This window comes from Clarias gariepinus, chromosome 9 (genome assembly GCF_024256425.1).
Source record: "Clarias gariepinus isolate MV-2021 ecotype Netherlands chromosome 9, CGAR_prim_01v2, whole genome shotgun sequence".
In the NCBI taxonomy this organism is placed as follows: Eukaryota; Metazoa; Chordata; class Actinopteri; order Siluriformes; family Clariidae; genus Clarias; species Clarias gariepinus.
The window spans coordinates 12464293-12483288 of record NC_071108.1 but is presented as its reverse complement, the minus strand read 5'-3'; the positions used below and the strand labels follow the sequence as shown (position 1 = coordinate 12483288).

General features: G+C 38.8%; 1 protein-coding gene across 1 annotated transcript in view; it reads right to left on the bottom strand.

The window, feature by feature from the left end:
• Positions 1-16337, bottom strand: part of LOC128530231 (putative helicase mov-10-B.2) — a 30675-nt gene extending 14338 nt beyond the window's left edge. The window contains exons 1-16 of the mRNA XM_053504028.1: positions 15915-16337; positions 14072-14174; positions 11795-11985; positions 11152-11390; positions 10803-11052; positions 10488-10613; positions 6642-6804; positions 5226-5380; positions 3812-3985; positions 3525-3672; positions 2346-2507; positions 1461-1558; positions 1222-1319; positions 1025-1123; positions 772-874; positions 564-681 (exon numbers count right to left, since the gene is read on the bottom strand). Of these exons, the coding sequence (XP_053360003.1) occupies positions 564-681; positions 772-874; positions 1025-1123; positions 1222-1319; positions 1461-1558; positions 2346-2507; positions 3525-3672; positions 3812-3985; positions 5226-5380; positions 6642-6804; positions 10488-10613; positions 10803-11052; positions 11152-11390; positions 11795-11985; positions 14072-14174; positions 15915-16045 (2358 nt within the window). The 5' untranslated portion in view covers positions 16046-16337. The remainder of the gene's footprint in view (positions 1-563; positions 682-771; positions 875-1024; positions 1124-1221; positions 1320-1460; positions 1559-2345; positions 2508-3524; positions 3673-3811; positions 3986-5225; positions 5381-6641; positions 6805-10487; positions 10614-10802; positions 11053-11151; positions 11391-11794; positions 11986-14071; positions 14175-15914) is intronic.
• Positions 16338-18996: the final 2659 nt, after the last annotated feature.

Sequence of the window (18996 nt, the reverse complement as noted above, 5' to 3'; positions counted from 1 at the left end):
CTCCCAGCCATTTGCATTGGGCAGCCAGGAAGCTCACTCGTCTCTCCAAGTTCCTGCTTAGCTGTGAAAAACGCTACAATACTTTACACAAGGTAAAAAAGTCTTGTGAGAAACACAATGCCTGTTAATTGGCACTGTAATCAGTAAATTATAGTATAGTTGTGTAATACATTGACAATCTGATTTGTGCTTTGAATATTCATAAGGGGATTTTACACCCAAACTGGGCATGGATAACTCTGCAGCTGCTTAAACTCAGCTATAGTACATCACTCAAATTCACAACTGATCTCAACTAGAAAGAGTATAGTTTTATTGCACCAAATGGGAATGCATTAGAGGACAAATTTTAATTTCCTAAACGATAGAATTACTGATTTAAGAATGTTGAAAATTCATCGTTTAATACCACACATTGATTGAATCAAACATGATCTGTTTTCCCTTTGAGCAACGTTTTTGTTTTTTGTCCTATGGCGAAACAATCCTGAAAAAACGAATGGAATTATGACATTATGAAAATATTGTCTGTTTTTGCATTTTGCAATAGCAGTACATCTCACCTTTTTGGGAAGGTGTTCCCAGTTACAGTAGAAACTAGTGCTGTATTCATCTGCACATGCCTGCAGCTCTCCATCATAAAACATCTCATTAGGAGTTTTCAGGATCGCCTTGTGAGACCTGCATGTGATCAGAGGAGAAAACACATTTGTCAAAAGAAGTGAATAGTTACTCTTAGAAGCAGACACAAGGACATGCTTTGGACATGACCTGTAGTTGCGTAGCAGCTTGGTGACATAGTTACTGTTAAATCCAGTATCTGTTTTCTTGTAGAGTGGATTTTTAGTCATCAGCCTCTCCAGAAGTGACATACCTTAAGATATGACAAGAGCTTAGAGTAAAATTGGGTAGAAAGAAAAACAGGGGGTGCTACTGTACAGAGATCAATGTGTGCAATGAATGAAATATACTGAATATATAATCTAGTTCCAGGTGTGAAAAAAAATAAATAAGTGCATCTCACCCAGGCCATATTTAATGGCATATTTAGACCTTAGAATTGGCCCAAGCTGCTTCGGATCTCCGGCCAGAACCAGCTGCCCTGTGTCTGCACGCAACAGGCCTGCACAAACACAGTGTAGTTCACAGTAGACAAATACAGAGCAAGCACAATGCCACCAGTACCATCAGGATAGTTTTTTCTGTAGATCACTTTCTTACCAGCTATGGCAATAATTGTCTCGCTCTCCACTGCATGGCCAGCTTCATCCACAAAGATATGAGTGAAATGACCAGCAGGCAACCCACCACTGACCAGCCTACACACACATACACATGCACAGACATGCTTAAAACTGATTTTATTTATTTATTTTTAATTAAAAATAATAATAAAAAAAAATCTAATTTGTGTATGTTAATGAAGAACTACAATAAAGATCATTGTTAGGGACGATTACCTGCCAGCTGTAACCACAGTGGTGACCACAATCTTATATTTCATCAAGTCTTCTTTACATGGAAACTCAAACAAATCACCCTTAAGATTACAAGCATCCTACAGACACAGAAGACACACATGAGCAAAACCACACTCAGTCTCGTAGTGCTCTAAAAAAAAAAGATACACATTCAAAATGCCACCAAAATGAACATATTTATAAAATTAACATTGCAGCCTAGAGCATTTACATGACGACATTTTGGCTACATATATATAATATATTGGATTTTTACACCTTTAAATTGACACTTTTTTTTTTTATTCTAAAGGGCGAACGAAATGGTCACCATTGCAACAAACATTTTAATTTTGAGTCTAGTTTAATCCTCCTCTTCTTGGTCTGCCTGTTTGAAATGAGAGGACAGGACCGCTCATGATGGTACAGAAGAGCTGCGCTCAATAACTAGAGTGCTTGAGAACGTAAAACAATTCATCTAACATTGAACTATTAACCATTTACTGATTGCACTTGGATAAACCAATGAACAAGCAACTACAGTCTAGTGGTTCAATTTACAGTAATTGTCTATGGATGAAATAAATAATACATGTAATAAAAATGACCATTTACAGTGAAAAATAAGAAATTACTTTAATTATAAGATGCCCAGCCAATGCCCAACATTTTATGCAGACTTTATGATGACCATGTTTGTTCAAATCCCACCTTATCTACTTAATGTAATGCTTAAAAAAGCTTTAAAAAGTTTCCCAAAGTTGATCAAAGAATGAGATTGCTATAACATCTGGCAGCTTTTTCCTGACATTACCTCCTGACATTTCATATAACACGAATAACTTGCAACGGCTGTACAAAATACAAAACCCAGCACGCACTTACCAGCAGACTGGGAGGCACTTGTTCAGGGTTGCGGCTGCTGGCGTACATTCGGTACACTTTGTAAGTGTCAACATGTGGCAGCAATTTCTCACACAGCTGATCTGCAGCGCTGTTAGAGGGAGCACATGCCAGGATATGCACATCTGTCAAACACTTCTCCACCTGACGGAGAATGAAACAAATAAAAAATATATATATATTCACCTTCTTAGTAATAGGATACCCAATGTTTGAGTAAAAGACCAGCTATCCCCAACACTATCCCCATTTCCAAATTTACAGTAGGTAAAAGTTACACATTATACCCTTTTTAAAACAAGTCTTAGAGGTCACCATAATGTGTCTGGTAATGTTCCAGTTGAAATTCTGGCATGCTTGATTTTCTTTCTTTCACTAATTTTCTAGTGTTTCTCTATCGACAGGAATGCAAGGCCACTAGTGACAACATGGCTGGTGCCACATCTCCACTTACACACTTCTTTCCACATTTGAAAAAATTATTCAAGAGTAACACTCTTGCATGCCTTCCTACTTCATCAGTTATAGGTCAAAGGAGAAGATTTCGGAAGAGAGGACATCAAACAGCAATGTACTTCTGCTGTCAGGTGTGATCGCTTCCCTATCTGATTCGATCCATGACTGAGTACACTGTATCCCTCTCGAGACCTTCTTTTCTACGGTTTCAGACCACAGAATGATTGTGTTCTCACTGATCAGAATAAACCAGATTTTGGGCTCTAGTGTTCTCGGGAATGATGTCTGGGCCATAATGTGAAAACACACAAAGAGCTAAAGAAGGCTAGGTTAGCCCTTAATGCTTAGATTCTACCAGTTAAGGCATAACTTAGCCCTTCCTAAAAGCTAAAGCGGGCTGGATTAGCCACTAGCAGTTAGTCTTTCTACCCGCTGAGCTGGCCTTATTAACTGTAAACCTACAGCACTATAAGTCTCTTTGTATAACTCAAAATAGGGGAATACCTGATTTGCTTGTTTAAGTCCTGGCCAAAACAAAAATAGAAAAAGGTTAAAAAAAAAAACAGGAAATAATTGGAAATCCATCTGAAGTCATTTTTGCATAATAACCTTCAATAAAATGAGAAAGAAAGCACAAGTATGATACAGTACGTCAATGGAGTTTGTCTGTACAGAACATGTGGCGTGAAGATGCCAAAATCTCACCTGTTTGATTGCCTCTACCACAGTGACTGTTTTCCCTGTGCCAGGAGGTCCAAACACCAGGTACGGTGCGGGCTTAGACACGCCAGCTACAATGTTGCACACTGCATTGTACTGCTCGAGGTTCTTCTCCAACATACTGTCAAAAAGCCTAATTGCAAACACACAGCCGCAGTTTTTTACTGTTATATGAGCAGTTACAGTATATATCACTATGTACCATTATACCGTTAGATCACTATGGAACACTTGTAAACACACACTTACTGTAGCTTTGATTTAACACTGACCTTAATGCAAGTTGTGACCTTTGGTTTGGGACGATTGGTTCTTCAGGGAACAGCACCTCTTTAAGCTTGTGTTCGACGGCCAGATGCACGGCGCGATGCTGGAGTCTCAGTGGGAGACGGTTAATGGTGAATTCCACATTAAACTTCATGTTGTCTATAAAACCGGACAAGAACCTACAAAAGCATACACACTCGGCATGAGAGAGAGAGAGAGAGTCCCACATCCTAAACTACTGTAGAGGAAATAAATAGGTTGTTTCAATTGAGGCTTAATCTTCTGTGCTGCTTGGGATGAACTGCTTCTCGAGGGCAGGAAGTGATTTATTAGTGACAAATAATTGCTGATAAAACCCTTCATGTGCATTCAGGAGGAGTGGATTCAGATATGATACAGATACTGCTTGTGTTTGACACCACTACAGTAAATGTAACATATCTGTTGTAGCTATTTTATGTAGCTAACTGTTTCTTTACATAGTTAATCTTATTTTTGATTTTTAGTTTTTTTTTCTTTTCCTTTTGATGGTAACCCCAGCGGCCATTTTTAGACTCTGGCTGGACCATTCCAGGTCTTCCAAGAAGTTGTTATAAAGCTACTCCTGTGTTTTCTAGGTGGTATGCTTTAGGTCATTGTCTTCATAAAACAATAACCGTCACCCCAGCTTGACATTCTGAGCAGATTTTACTTAGGACACCTTTTTACTTTTCTGCCTCTATTTTCCAATCTATACTGATTTTCCTTCAGTTGCAGAAAAAAAGGGACTGTAGGAATGGTTTTAATAAGGTGACGCACAGTGCGTGATCTCCTGTTTCCACATAGTGGAATATTTGTGTCATCAGACTAAAGATTTTGTATTGCTCATTATCTCAGAGTTCTTCAGTACCAAGACGCTGTAGCACTGCAACCCTACCAAAAAAGCACTCTTTCACTATTTGATTTCTGAAATACGGATATGCTATCAGGGGGAGAAAAAAATTCCATTGACGTGATGAACTGGTCATTCAGGTCATCAGCTTATTGCCACATAACGTCGTTGAGTGTAGACCTGACCACCTGAAGCTACCTCTGATGATAACACTGCCTCATGAGGCTTGTACAGCCCCAATTCATGATGGGAGCACTGCTTTATACTGCACATTTCCTTTCTATCATGATGCAAAGGTCATTTAAGGTCATGGAATACAAATAACAGTAAACAGGAAAAACATTCAAACTGAGGAACTAAAAAATAGGATTTAAAGGAACAAGGTTTCAGACCAACAATACATAAAACGTACGGGTAAAAATACCCAAGACAGTCAAATAGTACCAGGGGAAAGGTACAGTACACACACTTTAGGACAAACAGCTGACACCATAGAAACAAGTGCTATGGAAACCACAATTTCCAGGCTATAGTTTGAGCAGACCTACCCCTGTGAAAAACCTAGTTTGAGGCTGTCGAGCTCTACACGATGCACATAACCTTTGTATTTGGTGATACGTTGTAAATCCTGGTCGCTACTCTTAGTCACCAGCAGATGATCTCCTCTTAACACAGATGGACGATTTTCAGAAACACCTGGAGCCTGAAGGAAGAATGGTACAAATCTGGATAATCCACATTCATGCATGTGCTCACATACTGAAATATATATAAATATTTCATTTCTCGTTCCTAATTGCAAGGAAAGTAGCTTCTTTCACTAAATAGATATTACTTGTATCCTCCTCTCAGTTCTGCTTGAATTAATCCCCCATCAATTAATAACCAATTTCCCCATCATTTTACTTAATATTGTTATTAGTGATGCTTGTGAAGCAAAGCACTACTATTATTATCTCCCAGGCTTATTATTTTTACTTTTTTTTCTCTTCTTGACATACCCCGGCAGAGGGTATTAGTTGTACCCCAGGGGCGCAAAGCTGGCCCAAATTTTCCCCATTTACCTATGATGAGGATTTTGGTGCGTAACTAGTACCGTATCGTTTGTCGTACGCCGATTAAAGGGGTGTCAAATCGTGTGGCTTATTCAGTATTGGGGTGCTAAGACTTTTCTAAGGGGTGGGCGGTAAATTTCCCCTACAGTGGGGAAATTAACCTGCCCAAAAAATCCCATAAATTTACCACTATACCAACTTTGATGGACTCTAGTGCAAAGTGAGAATTTGATAGACATCTCAAATTTAACACATTTATAGAGGCTTGCAAGCTGTGTCAAAATATACAAGGGTGCTAGTTTTACCCCCGGGGAAATAAGAGGTGCCCAAATTTACCCCATTAACTTATAACAGAGATTTTGTAGCGTAACTAGTCCTGCACCGTTTGTCTTAGACAAATGAAAGAGGTGTCAAATCGTTCGACTTATTCAGGAATGAGGTGCTTAACGTGACTTTTCTTAGGGGTGGGTAGCCAGCAGGGGACAATTAATAACCCCAAAAAATCCCATTGACTTAAGATTGAGACCAACTTTGACTGGTTCTGGCACAGAGTCTAGCAAGCTGTGTGAGAAGATCACCCTAAAGACAGTACAAGATGTACCCCTGGGGTGCAAGAGCTGCCCAAATTTGCCCCATTGACATAATAGGGAAGGTACTCCCCATTGAAACAGGAAGTGCTCACAGTTGCATTTCGTTATGGTAACTTCCATCAGAACGGCAAGCACCACTCACATTTTCTTCAGAAAATATACCTCTCTCGTTTGTGTTGCTATCACTAACTAGTGTTTTTTTCATATGGACAATACTCAGTGTGCACTGATCTGATCTGACCATTCACATTCCTGCTGTATCAGAGGTGCCTCACTTAACAGATAGGAGACTGAAGCTAGAACGCTGTTTTGCATTTACCTCTAACACCAACAATTTCTTGTTGTTCCTGTCCTTCTTCATGGTGACCCCTTTCTTGTCATATCCCTTGATGTCCACTTCCATTTGACATTCCTCCAGGTAAAGTAGAACCTGGAAGCGCTCCTCGTAGTTATAAAAATCCAGAGGAGACTTCAGTAGATGCCTACGATTCATTCGCGCGCACACACACACACACACACAGCTCTTATAAACTTAGTCATAATGAGTTAATGCCAACTAACATAATGTTATTTATATGAGGAAAACCATGCTGTTGTACTGTATATACTGTCTCATTCAGGCCTGGAACCTATCCCAGGGGACTCAGGGTACACCCTGGATCGGGTGCCAATCTATCACAGGACACACTTACGCACTTAGACACTACAGCCATGTACAGACAATTAGCCCTTTGGACTATAGGAGTACGCAGAGGGAACCCACCAAGCAAGAACGTGCAAACTCAACATACTGTACGTAGCCCGGAGTGGATGGAATGACAGGGGGAAGTGACGCAGACTGATGGAAAGCAATGTTAGTTATTTTCCAGTGGTGACTTGTATACAGCGGCAGACAGCTTTCTCAGACATTTAATAATCTGTCCTCCTTATGGATGATGATAATATGATATTATACTGTATACTATAACACAACAGGATTTTAAAAACATAAAATCCTCGTTCAAATGGCGTACACTTTAAATACAGTTAAAATATAATAATAAAAATGATAACTTCTATAATATAAAAAGAGTGCGACTTTTTGTAACACTGTGGATGCCTACTTACACAGCCTTGAGGTCATTTAAAAGGGCTTTTATAACGTTGGTTGCCAGGCAACGCCCTCGGGAAGGTAATCGGAGAAAAGGTTTATAAACCTTCCGTGTGCATAATTCAGCGCGCGGACATAATTTTAGTGCCGACCGTCTGAGAGGCTGCAGGATACTTAAGCCTTCAGTATATTACGTGAGAGAAAGAGAAAGAGAAAGAAAGAAAAGAAAGAGAACTTCAGCAGAGGCAACTTTATCGACGTGCACTGTTGCTAGCCTGGGGACGAGTGACTACCAACCGAGTCCTGAAGGTGCCACCTGGCATTTGGTCGCACTATTACACAAGCATTGTGTGTATTCTCACAATAGCATGATTAACACTCATCCACCCAGAAGCCTGCATCTGATTACAACCTGCATACGTTGAACCTCCCCATAAACAGTGTGTTTACATCTAGTGCTGAACTCCGTACCACCCATGTTTTGTTTTCATGTTGCTATTTGAGAGAACAGATTTTCTACCGATTTTCTTGATAAGCTTTCATACACTTGTGACAACAGGAATTGCAACAAGAATTTGGCTGCCCCATGCCCAGGGGAAAATAAATTACAGACAGGACAAACAGACAGGGTTGTCAAATTAGGCTAGTTTGAAAAACCTCTGCAGCCACCAAGTCTTGTTCAACTGCTAATTAATGTACAGTAAACAATTACTACAAACAAAGGCTAACTACAAGTGCATTTAGTATGTCTATACCAGTGCTGCACGATTAATGATATCGCAATCGCGATGTCAGCCTATGCGATTACATTACAGCAAATGTTGCGATTATATTAAATAAACAAATGCGTTCGCGGACGTAACAAGACATTCATTCTAAGAGCTGTATGCCCATTTCTTATGTCAAAAATAAAAAATAACCAGTCATACTTGTGTAGCGCGCGTGCTGGTGGTCACGTGACTTTCCGCAGCGCAGTGTGGAGACGGAAGAAAATGGATACAGAAGAGACCGACGCTGAACTTGTGCCCAGAAAAAATGCAAGCTCTGTTATTTGGCGATATTTTGGTTTCAGGATATCAGACACTAAGCAGAAAGAGGTACTGCGCAAAATTGGCAAAACTAAAGTCGCTACATCAGGTGGCAACACGACAAATTTATATCAGCACCTGAAGCAACACAGAAAAGTATGATAAATGCATGGCGGTAAAAGCCAAGAGCAGTAAAAAGACCAAACAAAGCACAACCCAGTGTGAGCAGAACAAAATAACACATTATTACAGATGTGTTTGTAAGTCTCAGTAAGTGACGTAGCGACGTTCAACTTGAAATAACTGCAGTGAAATTCTTTTTAACTCCTACGGACCTTTGGTCAAGCAGGACAACCGAGACATATATTAGCCTAACCGCGCACAATGAGTTTGAACTGAAAAGCTGTTGCCTGCAAACATGGTATTTCCCTGGCGATCACACCGGAGAGAACATACTGTAGCCGCGAGTTTGAGAGACTGCATGGGACCTCTGTAAGGATGGTTTGGTCGCTGTCACAACAGACAACGGCACGAACATCGCCAAAGCGGGGGGGTTAATCACTGGACTAGGTTCCAGTGCTTCGGGCATAGACTTTATTTGGCCATCGGTAAGTTTAATTAATTTAATCTTTTTATATTTAAAGCTACTTAACTGTATGTTAGAGAAGACAGCTATTAACAGATTTATTTAAGAATAAATGGAAATACAGTGTATGAGAGTGTATGACTCTAAAATTAATATGTTTAAAGGACACTTTTCTTTCCTTTAATCTCTTCTTTATCATTAGATTAAAAATGGTGAGTGATTTGATAAGAATACCAATAAAGTATATGTTACACCCTCCTTAAATGTCCCTGTTTTGGGACAAAATGTAAAAAAAAAAAAAAATTTTAATGGGTATTTGTTGTATTTATCTGTACTTTTGACTTTTTTGATTTTATTTAAAGTTAATTTAATGTAATTTAATTCAATAATGTAAATATGTTACTGTTATTTAAATTTTTACAATTTTGTTTTAATTAGAAAACATTGTTCATTTGTTCATAGTTGCTAGATTGCACTGCACACTATATCTCAGTTGAGAAATTAAAATTTCTGCATTATAAGTAATGTGGGTGCATTTTCCTTGATAACAAGCAAGTTGAGTCATACCACTTGTTTATCGTATCGCAATCGTAAATCGCAATTTTGACCTTAATAATCGCAATGTGACATTTTTCCCAAATCGTGCAGCCCTAGTCTATACTGTACATAACCACTTCTATGTATAACTACTTCTATCATTGCAAAGAAAGGGATTAAGGAGTGAATAACATCTGTACTGTATATCAAAACTGTGTGCTTACGATTCCACTGTAAAGCCTGAGAAACAAGAGAAAATCTGTCTACCTTTTCCAGTGCCTGTATTCTCTTTCTGGGCGAGATTTCTGTCTATTGTGCGTATAGCGCATTTCAGGGTTACTCTAAAAACCCACTAGATTATAATTTATAGCATAAGCCAAATCAACCCTGTTGGATTAACTACTGAATAGAAGCTGTGCTATTATTTCTTTTGTTACGCTCCACTAAAGCCACAACCTGACGAGTTTTACTCTGCCTATAACACCATAGCAATTTAAAGTTTAAAGAATTAAAACTTGTTATTGTTGTATAACTAGAGTTATACCTATATTATATTCTATAATAAAGTTGTTGTTAACGTATGAGAAAAATGTAGCTCCATATACTACAGAGAAAGTGGATAGATTTTCCAATAGAAGAAACTTCTTAATAAAGTACTAAAACTGGAGACTTCTTCCATAAATGTTTCAAAAAATCCAAAAAGTCCACGTGATTGAGTTGCTACTACTGAAATGAAAATGTTTCACAATAACCATGTTATTATAAAAAATGTTAGTTAAATCACTAATTAATTATTAATTATCAGTGAGGACTTGAAGAGAAAACTTCTTTTGCAACAGATAGGCTTGGAAAAACATGGGGCTTTCAGAAACTTAATCAGGTCATTAATGTAATCTGGGCAATCATATGATATTGCCTACTTACTTCTTTTGCAACAGATAGGGATTGGGGAAACGTGGGGCTTTCAGAAACTCAATCAGGTCATTGATGTAATCTGGGCATTGATACGGCATCAGCAGGACCTCAATTTGAAGACGCTGTATGGACAGGCTACAAGATACAACCCAAAAGAACAGACAGTGAGGCTTTTTCTTGAAGAAAAAGTCTAGAAATCCTGTCAATCATTACTGTATGAACATTTCTTTGAAATCAAGCCTTATGTGGTTAAAAATGTTGATGCAAACTTAAATCTGACATGAATGAATATCATCTATTATAATAGTACTATGTATGTCATACTTGTCAGGTCGCTCTCCCTCATCTATGTTGAAATCATCAGTTTGTTTTTTGGTTAGAATGAGGGGTGTGTAGGGCTCGATGGGGGCCAGCTCTCTAGCTAGCTGTGTGGTGAACTCAGCTTCAATATAACGCACGATATGGAATGGCCTGGGGCTTGGCGTGTTGCTTGACTTGAACTCGAACGCCACGGTAGCTTGGTATATTCCCAAATATTTTGAATGGAACTTCACGCTGACCTCGTACTTTTCACCTGGTTAACACAACAGAATGTCAAATAACTGCCAACATATACAGTAAATGTAGTCTTGAGTTGAACTTGTTCAACAGTTAAAAATGGATTTCTTCCCACCAGGACGTAGGCTCAGGGGATTGCTGCGTGTGACCTTCTTGGAGTCCTCAAACACAAAGCAGTTTATCCAGTGCAAGGGTGAATAGTAGGTGAAATCCACAGCATCCTGACCTGTGTTTTCCACAAACACCTTCCACTCATAAACCTCTGCAGTTTCCACAAAAAAGCACATTCTCCCATCCACGATTTCCATTTCAGAGCTGACCCGAACTCCATTTTTATCAGCCACAAACTCAGGTCTAGAAAAACAACAAAAAATTACAGTTAGTACTGCTTATCCTGTCCAGGGTCTGGAGCATATCCAGAGAGAGCACAAGGCAAGGCACACCCTGGAGAGGGTGTCAATCCATCACAGGACATACACACACACACACACACACACAAGCACATAAGCACACACTACAGGCAATTTGGGAACGCCAATTAACCTAATCTGCACGTCTTTGGACTGTGGGAGGAAACCCACCAAGCACTGGGAGAACTTGCAACTGCCACGCACACAAACCCAAGGAGGGAATCAAACCCCCAACCCTTACACTCACTTCCTAAAAACTCTAACTGAATCCTTGGTCAATACAAAATACAGTACACTGATAATGTCAGTTTTGTGTACTGTATGTACTATATGTGTGTGTGTGTTCACCTCTCATTAGCGAGCTTCTTGAGGATCTCATTAGCCAGTTTCCTCCTGGCTATAACACCACCCTCAAATCCAGGAGATGGAGAAGATGATTCCGAAGCATCATGAGAAGTTTGCGGTCTTGGGCTTCTTTCAGTTCTGGCACACGGCCTATCATCCTGAGGTCTCCACCACTGGTCCCGTATCACTCGTATCTACAGGAGTAATGGCAGAAATTACATTTAAGGGGCACCTTTTCCATTCTAAACTATTATGACCCATTACGTAAGACATAAGCTCTGTCAAAAAAATTTTATTTTTTTTTCAAAATTGCAAAAACCACATACAAAAATCAAAAATAGTTTTAGGTAAACTATTCAGGTAATTTGTCCAATAACATCTGATTTTCAGCATTAAACCAAAGATCTTTTAGTGTGATGTTTGCTTCCAGAATTTGCTAATATTTAGTGGAAATCATTCTTCCCTCCACCTGGGCAATGTTTTGTTTGCCACTGGCTGCAACACAACCCCAAAGCATGATAGATCCACCGCCATGCTTAATAGTTAGCAAAGTGTTCTTTAATGAAATGCTGCTCCTTTTTTTTCTCCAAACATGCCTTTGCTGATTGTGGCCAAAGAGTTCTATTTTAACTTTGCACTGATGGTTGCTTTGCAGAAAAACACACTTTTACATGGTAAACTTATAATGTATATGTTACTGTACATAAGTCTGGCTTCATAAATTTGGTGTCACCACAGAAAAAATAGTAATGTATTGTGGCGTGGGCGGGGTGGCGGCTGACGACCAGCATGCCGTGCGGGGGTTCTATGTGTTCACCCTGTTGGGAAAGAGTGTTTGGGTTAGTGGCTTCGGCCATGTTGTGTGGGGGGTGGGAGTGTGACGTGTTGAATGTGCTCTGGTTTATGCTTATGCTAAATTGGATGTGGTTCTCGTGTGAATGTGCTGCTCATGCTATACATGCTGTGTGTTAAATAAAGTACTCCCAGCCATTGCATTGGGCAGCAATTAAGCTCACTCGTCTCTCCAACATCCTTTTCGGCGGCAAAACGCTACAGTAAGTTACACACGGTGTGTGCCAATTCAGGTCATAAAGTAATTAAAAATTACTTTGAGTCAGCAAAAATAGAAATAAAAATACAGTACAATAAATTCATATATACAGTATGGATACTAAAATATACAAAACCTTAAAACCCCTAAAAAGGGGTGGCCATTAGTTCATATGGAAAGGTGCAACTTATCTTTCTATGCCCTGAAATTTTAAATTGAAAGACACCTTGTGTGGGACCTCATGTAAAGGTAAACTAGAGGATTGAGGTTGCTCCTCAAAGTACAGTAACAGAGGACAGTGTACAGCTGGTAGAGCACGTAATGTCATGTAGTGAGATAAAAATGTAAGTCGCTCTGGATAAGGGCGGCTACCAAATGTATAATATAATGACAATTGTTTAACCATTCTATTTGATGGGGAAAAAAAAGGGATAAAAAAGAGTAATGAAAAAAAAAAACAGGGTGATTACAAATATTTGTACACCAAGCACTATGTGGGATCTTAACAATCATACTGCAGAGGCAATTTGTCAAAAGTAGTAGGAGCAGAAGCAGTGCTAATAATAACTACGAAATAAACTTTAAAGAAAAATAAGGTGGATGATTGCACAGTAAAAAATAATCATTCATGTAAAAACTGAAAATTTAAACTGCATACCCTTACTCACTCATCGTCTATACCACTTTATCCTGTATTCCTGAGTCGTAGACAGGGCCTGGAGCCTATCCCAGGAGACTTAGGGCACGAGGCGGGGTACACCGTGGGACACACTCTCACACTCATTCACACAATACGGCTGATTTAGGAATACCAGTTAGCCTAATCTTCAGGTTTTTGGACTAGGGGTGGAAACCGAAGTACCCCGCCAAGGACGGGGAGAACATGCAAACTCCAAGTCCTTGGAGGTCCAAGACAACTGTGCTAACCACTACACCACTGTCCCACCACTGCATTAGGAAAATTAGGAAATCATGTGTATAAATCATGGGTAAATAAAACTACATATTTCAATCATGTGAAAAATCACCTATAAAATATACAAATAAAGTGACTCAAAATTAATAATAATAATAAACAAATAATAAATAAAATGAATAAATAATTTAAATATGTCTACATATAGCAAAGGTGAAGACCAGAGACAATGGAAAGTAACCACACTGCAATAAATGAAACTGGCAAATAATTAACATGGAATTGTTAATTGTACTCAGGTGGTCAGCCTTACATTAGCATTAAAGTAAACATTTCCTGTCCGGGTGACACGTGCTCTGTGGTTGTTCCTGAGGGCATAAAGCACTGAAGATAAGTTGGGATCTTTGCCACCGTGTCTGTGGGCAGAAAAGACAGTTTTATATTAAAATGCTGTAACAGTGTTTAATACAGCATAAGCAGTAGGGCTAGGTCTTATCCTTACATCTGTGTGATAATAATTCACAAATCAAGGCTAGTGCGAAGGATATAATTTGATTTGTATGTCGATTTCCACAGGACCTTAAAGAATGTTTTATTAAACATTTCACATATCAAACCGAGACTTTTCTCACAAATGAAGGTGTAAAACCGATTGACATTTACAGAAAACACACTGCAGTAAACATTCAGCAAGTAGAACGCCTGATCCTTAAAAATCGACAAATAACTTCCTGCCAGATTACAGGAGACACATCTGTCTGTGGGGACTGTACACACAATCATTCACAAACACCATTTGCACATTTATAGGAACTTGGCTGGGAGTTATTGCCACATCCTCTACAGTCCTAACCTCCACCCAAGCGATTTCCACATGTTTAGGTCATTAAAGGAGTTATTAGGAGGCCAGTAAGATTATGGTTCCGGTGGACTGGGATAACTTTCTACCTTGATGGTATCTAAGCATGAGTGAAACTGAGATGAGTGCATTAGTGTAGAAGGGGATTATATAGAGAAATAAATGTACAGTTGTTTTTAGTTTCATAACTGTATTTTGTTATTCGGCACAAATAAAAGTCCCGGTTTTACTTGACTTGAACACGATAGAGAATAGATAATTAGATAGATAGATAGATAGATAGATAGATAGATAGATAATCTCGACATTCATAAGATTTACCAATTTACCAATGTAATTACAATACAATGTAAAGTTTTATTCTTTCACTATTTTTAAGCCCCCTTCTTTCTATTTAAGCCTGGTACTCATATAACAAATAGTTATAAACATTTATATAACTATTTTGTTACCTTAAATTCATGATTTATTTGCTCACTGTACTGTATATACCGCTTTATCCTGTATATAAGGTCAGGGGGGCCTGGCGACTTAGGCACGAGACAGGGTACACCCTAGACAGGGTGCCAATCCATTGCAGGGCACACACACTCACACATAACGGGAACACCAGTTAAACGAATCTATGTATTTGGACAGTGGGAGGAAACTGGAGTTCGCAGAAAGAAACGCACCAAGCACGGGAAGGACATGCATACTCCATGCACATAAGACCCAAGACAGAAATCGAACCCACGACCCTGGAGGTACAAGACGACAGTGCCAACCACTACGCTTATTTCAGTTTTCTTATCTAGTGTGGAAATATGGCCGACACTAAATAAATAACCTGAATCTTGTTTCGATTCCTAGTAACACTAGGAATTTGATTATTATGTTTTGTTACTTTGTATACATTTTCAAAGATAGATCAAAGATAGCTTTGATATTTAAACTTTAAACAGACTATTGCTGAACATCCTGCCATCTGGTTAGTACAGGAAGCTGATCAAGTTGAGTAAACGAAACTTATCGGGATGTTTCATTTTTTGAATAATTAGTCAAATATTTTCAGACAGTCTTCAGTGTCCTGTGGCTCGACACGACTCAGCTGTCAGTAAACATCATCTGTTTGTTTTGTTTTATTAAACGCACCATTTCCCCCCCCCCCCCCTTTTTATTTATTTATTTATTTATTTATTTATTTTGTTGTCACATATACAGTAGGTAACTTTAATCCTGGGTTATCTGTAATATCTCTTCAGAGACACACTCCGCGTATGTTCATGTCGCCGATCAACAAGCCATCAAGTCTCACCTGTTCCTGAACTCGTCGTTGTAGATGCGCTTGAGCTCTTCTCTCTGAGTCACACTGAATCTCTGCGTCTCGTGTAAGAACTCTATAAAGTCCAGGCCGACACTCCGGATCTCAGCTCGAGTGAGGCGCATGTTTACCAGTAAAAGTGCCGTCCAGGAATACAGTGCAGGGTAGTGCAGTGAGTGTGTAACGCGGATGTAGTATCTCTCTCACACACACACACACAGAGACTCTGACAGCTCGGCACAATGACAGGGGCTTGGCATCACACCGCGTCATTCCTCACACGGAGCGTCTATACCGAAGAAACGAAACTTAACCACAACACTGGACATTGGCTCCTTTATCTCCCCCGAACACTGGACAGTCTATTTTTGCGTCATAAAAAGTTTGTAAATGAATTTATAAACACGCACTGGCTGAGAAATTATTTTGCAAATTGTTCCTAAACCATTTTAGTTTCAAAACTTAAGCGGAAACATTGACATGACAACATGCGCCATCTACCGTTTAGAGCGGAGTACTACAGGTGTCTGAGGCCAGTACTGTATCTCATCACAATCTGTTCTTGGTAGTTGATTCCTGGTATTCTTAAAAAATATATTTTGTTGCTTCGTCACAGTGGTTAGCACTTTGGTCTCGCACCTTCAGGTTCCAGGTTCAATTCCCACCTCGCATGGAGTTTGCATGTGCAGTGCTCCCCGTGCTTGCTTGGTTTCCCCTGGTTCATCCGGTTTCCTCCCACATGCAAAGACATGCAGATTAGGTTAATTTCCAAATTGCTCATAGGGTGTGAATAAGTGTGTGCGTATGTATGTACCCCACCTCGAGCCTCAAGTCTCCTGGGATCCTGTATACAGGATAAAGAATGAGCTTTGTCAAATATACATTTATATAATCAGACTGAACATACCTACTTGATATGACATAAAAATAACATTCGGATTATTGAATTATTATTATTAATTAATGTTTTTTTTCTATTGTGAACTCACAGGACATGTGCTTTATAGATGTTATTGTCCTACATGTTTATTTGACTTTACATGTCCAGTTTCCGGGCATAACACACAAACATGTACATCATCAAAAAAAATTTAATTTCTCTTGATGATCATATGCAAAGTGTGTTACAATGTTGGTACAGCTTCAGTAATAATTTGTTACAAACTCATAGTATTATACATTTCTGTTTGACTTTATTTAGGTGTGAAAGTGTACACAATGTGCCATGTAATTGACTGGTACTGTACTTTATTCCTGGTATATTCTTTTTTCATATCAGATGTGATAAAAAAAAATTCTTACAATAACATGTCATAAAGTTATGGCTTAATATTTTACAACTAAAAAAAATCAGCTTTATAATATCATACTGCTTTTGAACTTTAGAAATTCATGCTAGGCCATATTGCCCTCTGGGAGCTCTAGTCCAGAACTGAGGGCGTGTTTATGTTCTGGACTCCGGCCCTGACACGAGTACACTTGACCTGAAAGTCTAATACAGTATGTTTGCATAATATGAACACCCTGTCTGGGCGCACGGTGGCTTGCTGGTTAACACTGTTGCTTGTACCTCCAGGGTTCGAGCCTTGCCTCTGGTCTGTGTGCATGAAGTTTGTTCTCCCCGTGCTTGGTGGGTTTTCTACGCTAGTTTCTGCGGTCCCAAATAGTCCATAGTGTGTGATTGAGCATGTAAGGGTGTGTGTCCTGCAATGAACTGGCACCTCGTCCAGGGTGTACCCAGCCTCGTGCCTGAAGTCTCCTGGTAGGGGGTTCCAGGTCCCTGCGACCCTGGATACACATTAGCCTCCACTAAGCCAGCCTATTCAGTTCAGCTAAATGAGCTAGGGTGTGGACCTGAGCCACATTGTCTTTTCAGGCTTTGGATTTGCCAGACTCATCCTGTAACTGAGGAAAAAGCAATTAAGGTCTAATTTGACCTCAGCATATGGGAAAGCGGATACACCAGAATATGCATACGGTATTTACTTCCTCATGCCAGCATGCCAAAATAGGCATACACACTCTTCTCTCATCTGCTGCATCCTTATAGATGTCTTGTGCTGTGTCAGGATGGGAAGAAGAAGGGGAAGCAGATGCAGACATAACATAACTGAAAAACATTCTTCAACAAACAGTAACAGAATCACCATGTAAGTCTTTTAGATAAATGAATAAAGTAAAAAGATATAGTGAAATGAAAGACACTTAATCACACGTGAAAAATAAATAAATAAATGATGTGTAAAACCAATCACATGTAAGGAAATAAATGAATAAAATTAAATAAAATATATGCCTTTTATGCCAGGTCCATAAGTACTTGTAATAATACGCACTTGCCGAGAAGAAAAAAAAAAGCTTTTATCAAGGTTGATGTAAGTATCATAGGACAGTGTATTACTGTAAGCAAACAACACTAACATAATATTTGCTGGGTGTTCCCTATTGCAGTTTATTCATTACAGCCCTTGAGTGTACAGTACTTCGAGGTGAGTCTGAAAACGCTTAATATCTTGGCTAACTGATTTTTGCACATTTACTTTTACATACACATTTACATAATCATTTGCACAATACTTGCAGCTTTGCACACTTGTTGCAGATTTAAACACCATTTGATATAGTTTTATATGATGATTTAAAAAAAATATATCTATACTTGTTATATTATTTATCTTTTTTTCTCTCCCCTCAATTTGCTTTTAACTGTGCACCTATTCTATACCTATATTTATTTTTGTGGCATTCATTGTGGACAGCAAAGAATAATTTAATTTTACAGAATATCATTGTTCTTTACTGTCCATATGACAAATAAACTTAAAACTTGAAATTTGCAACACTTGTCTTGCTATAAAGTTTATACCTCATCTTTTAATTCTTTGTGTTTTTGTGTAAAAATGTAATAAAAATCATTTGATCAGACGATCAACAACATACTGTATAACTTTTTACAACATGCAATTATTTATTTAACAAAAATAAAGCCAAAAAAATAGAAATAGTAGAAATAGTGAATCCACCGTCAGAAGTAAATAACTTGAAGTAATTGTTTCCTGTATGTATTTATCAGTCT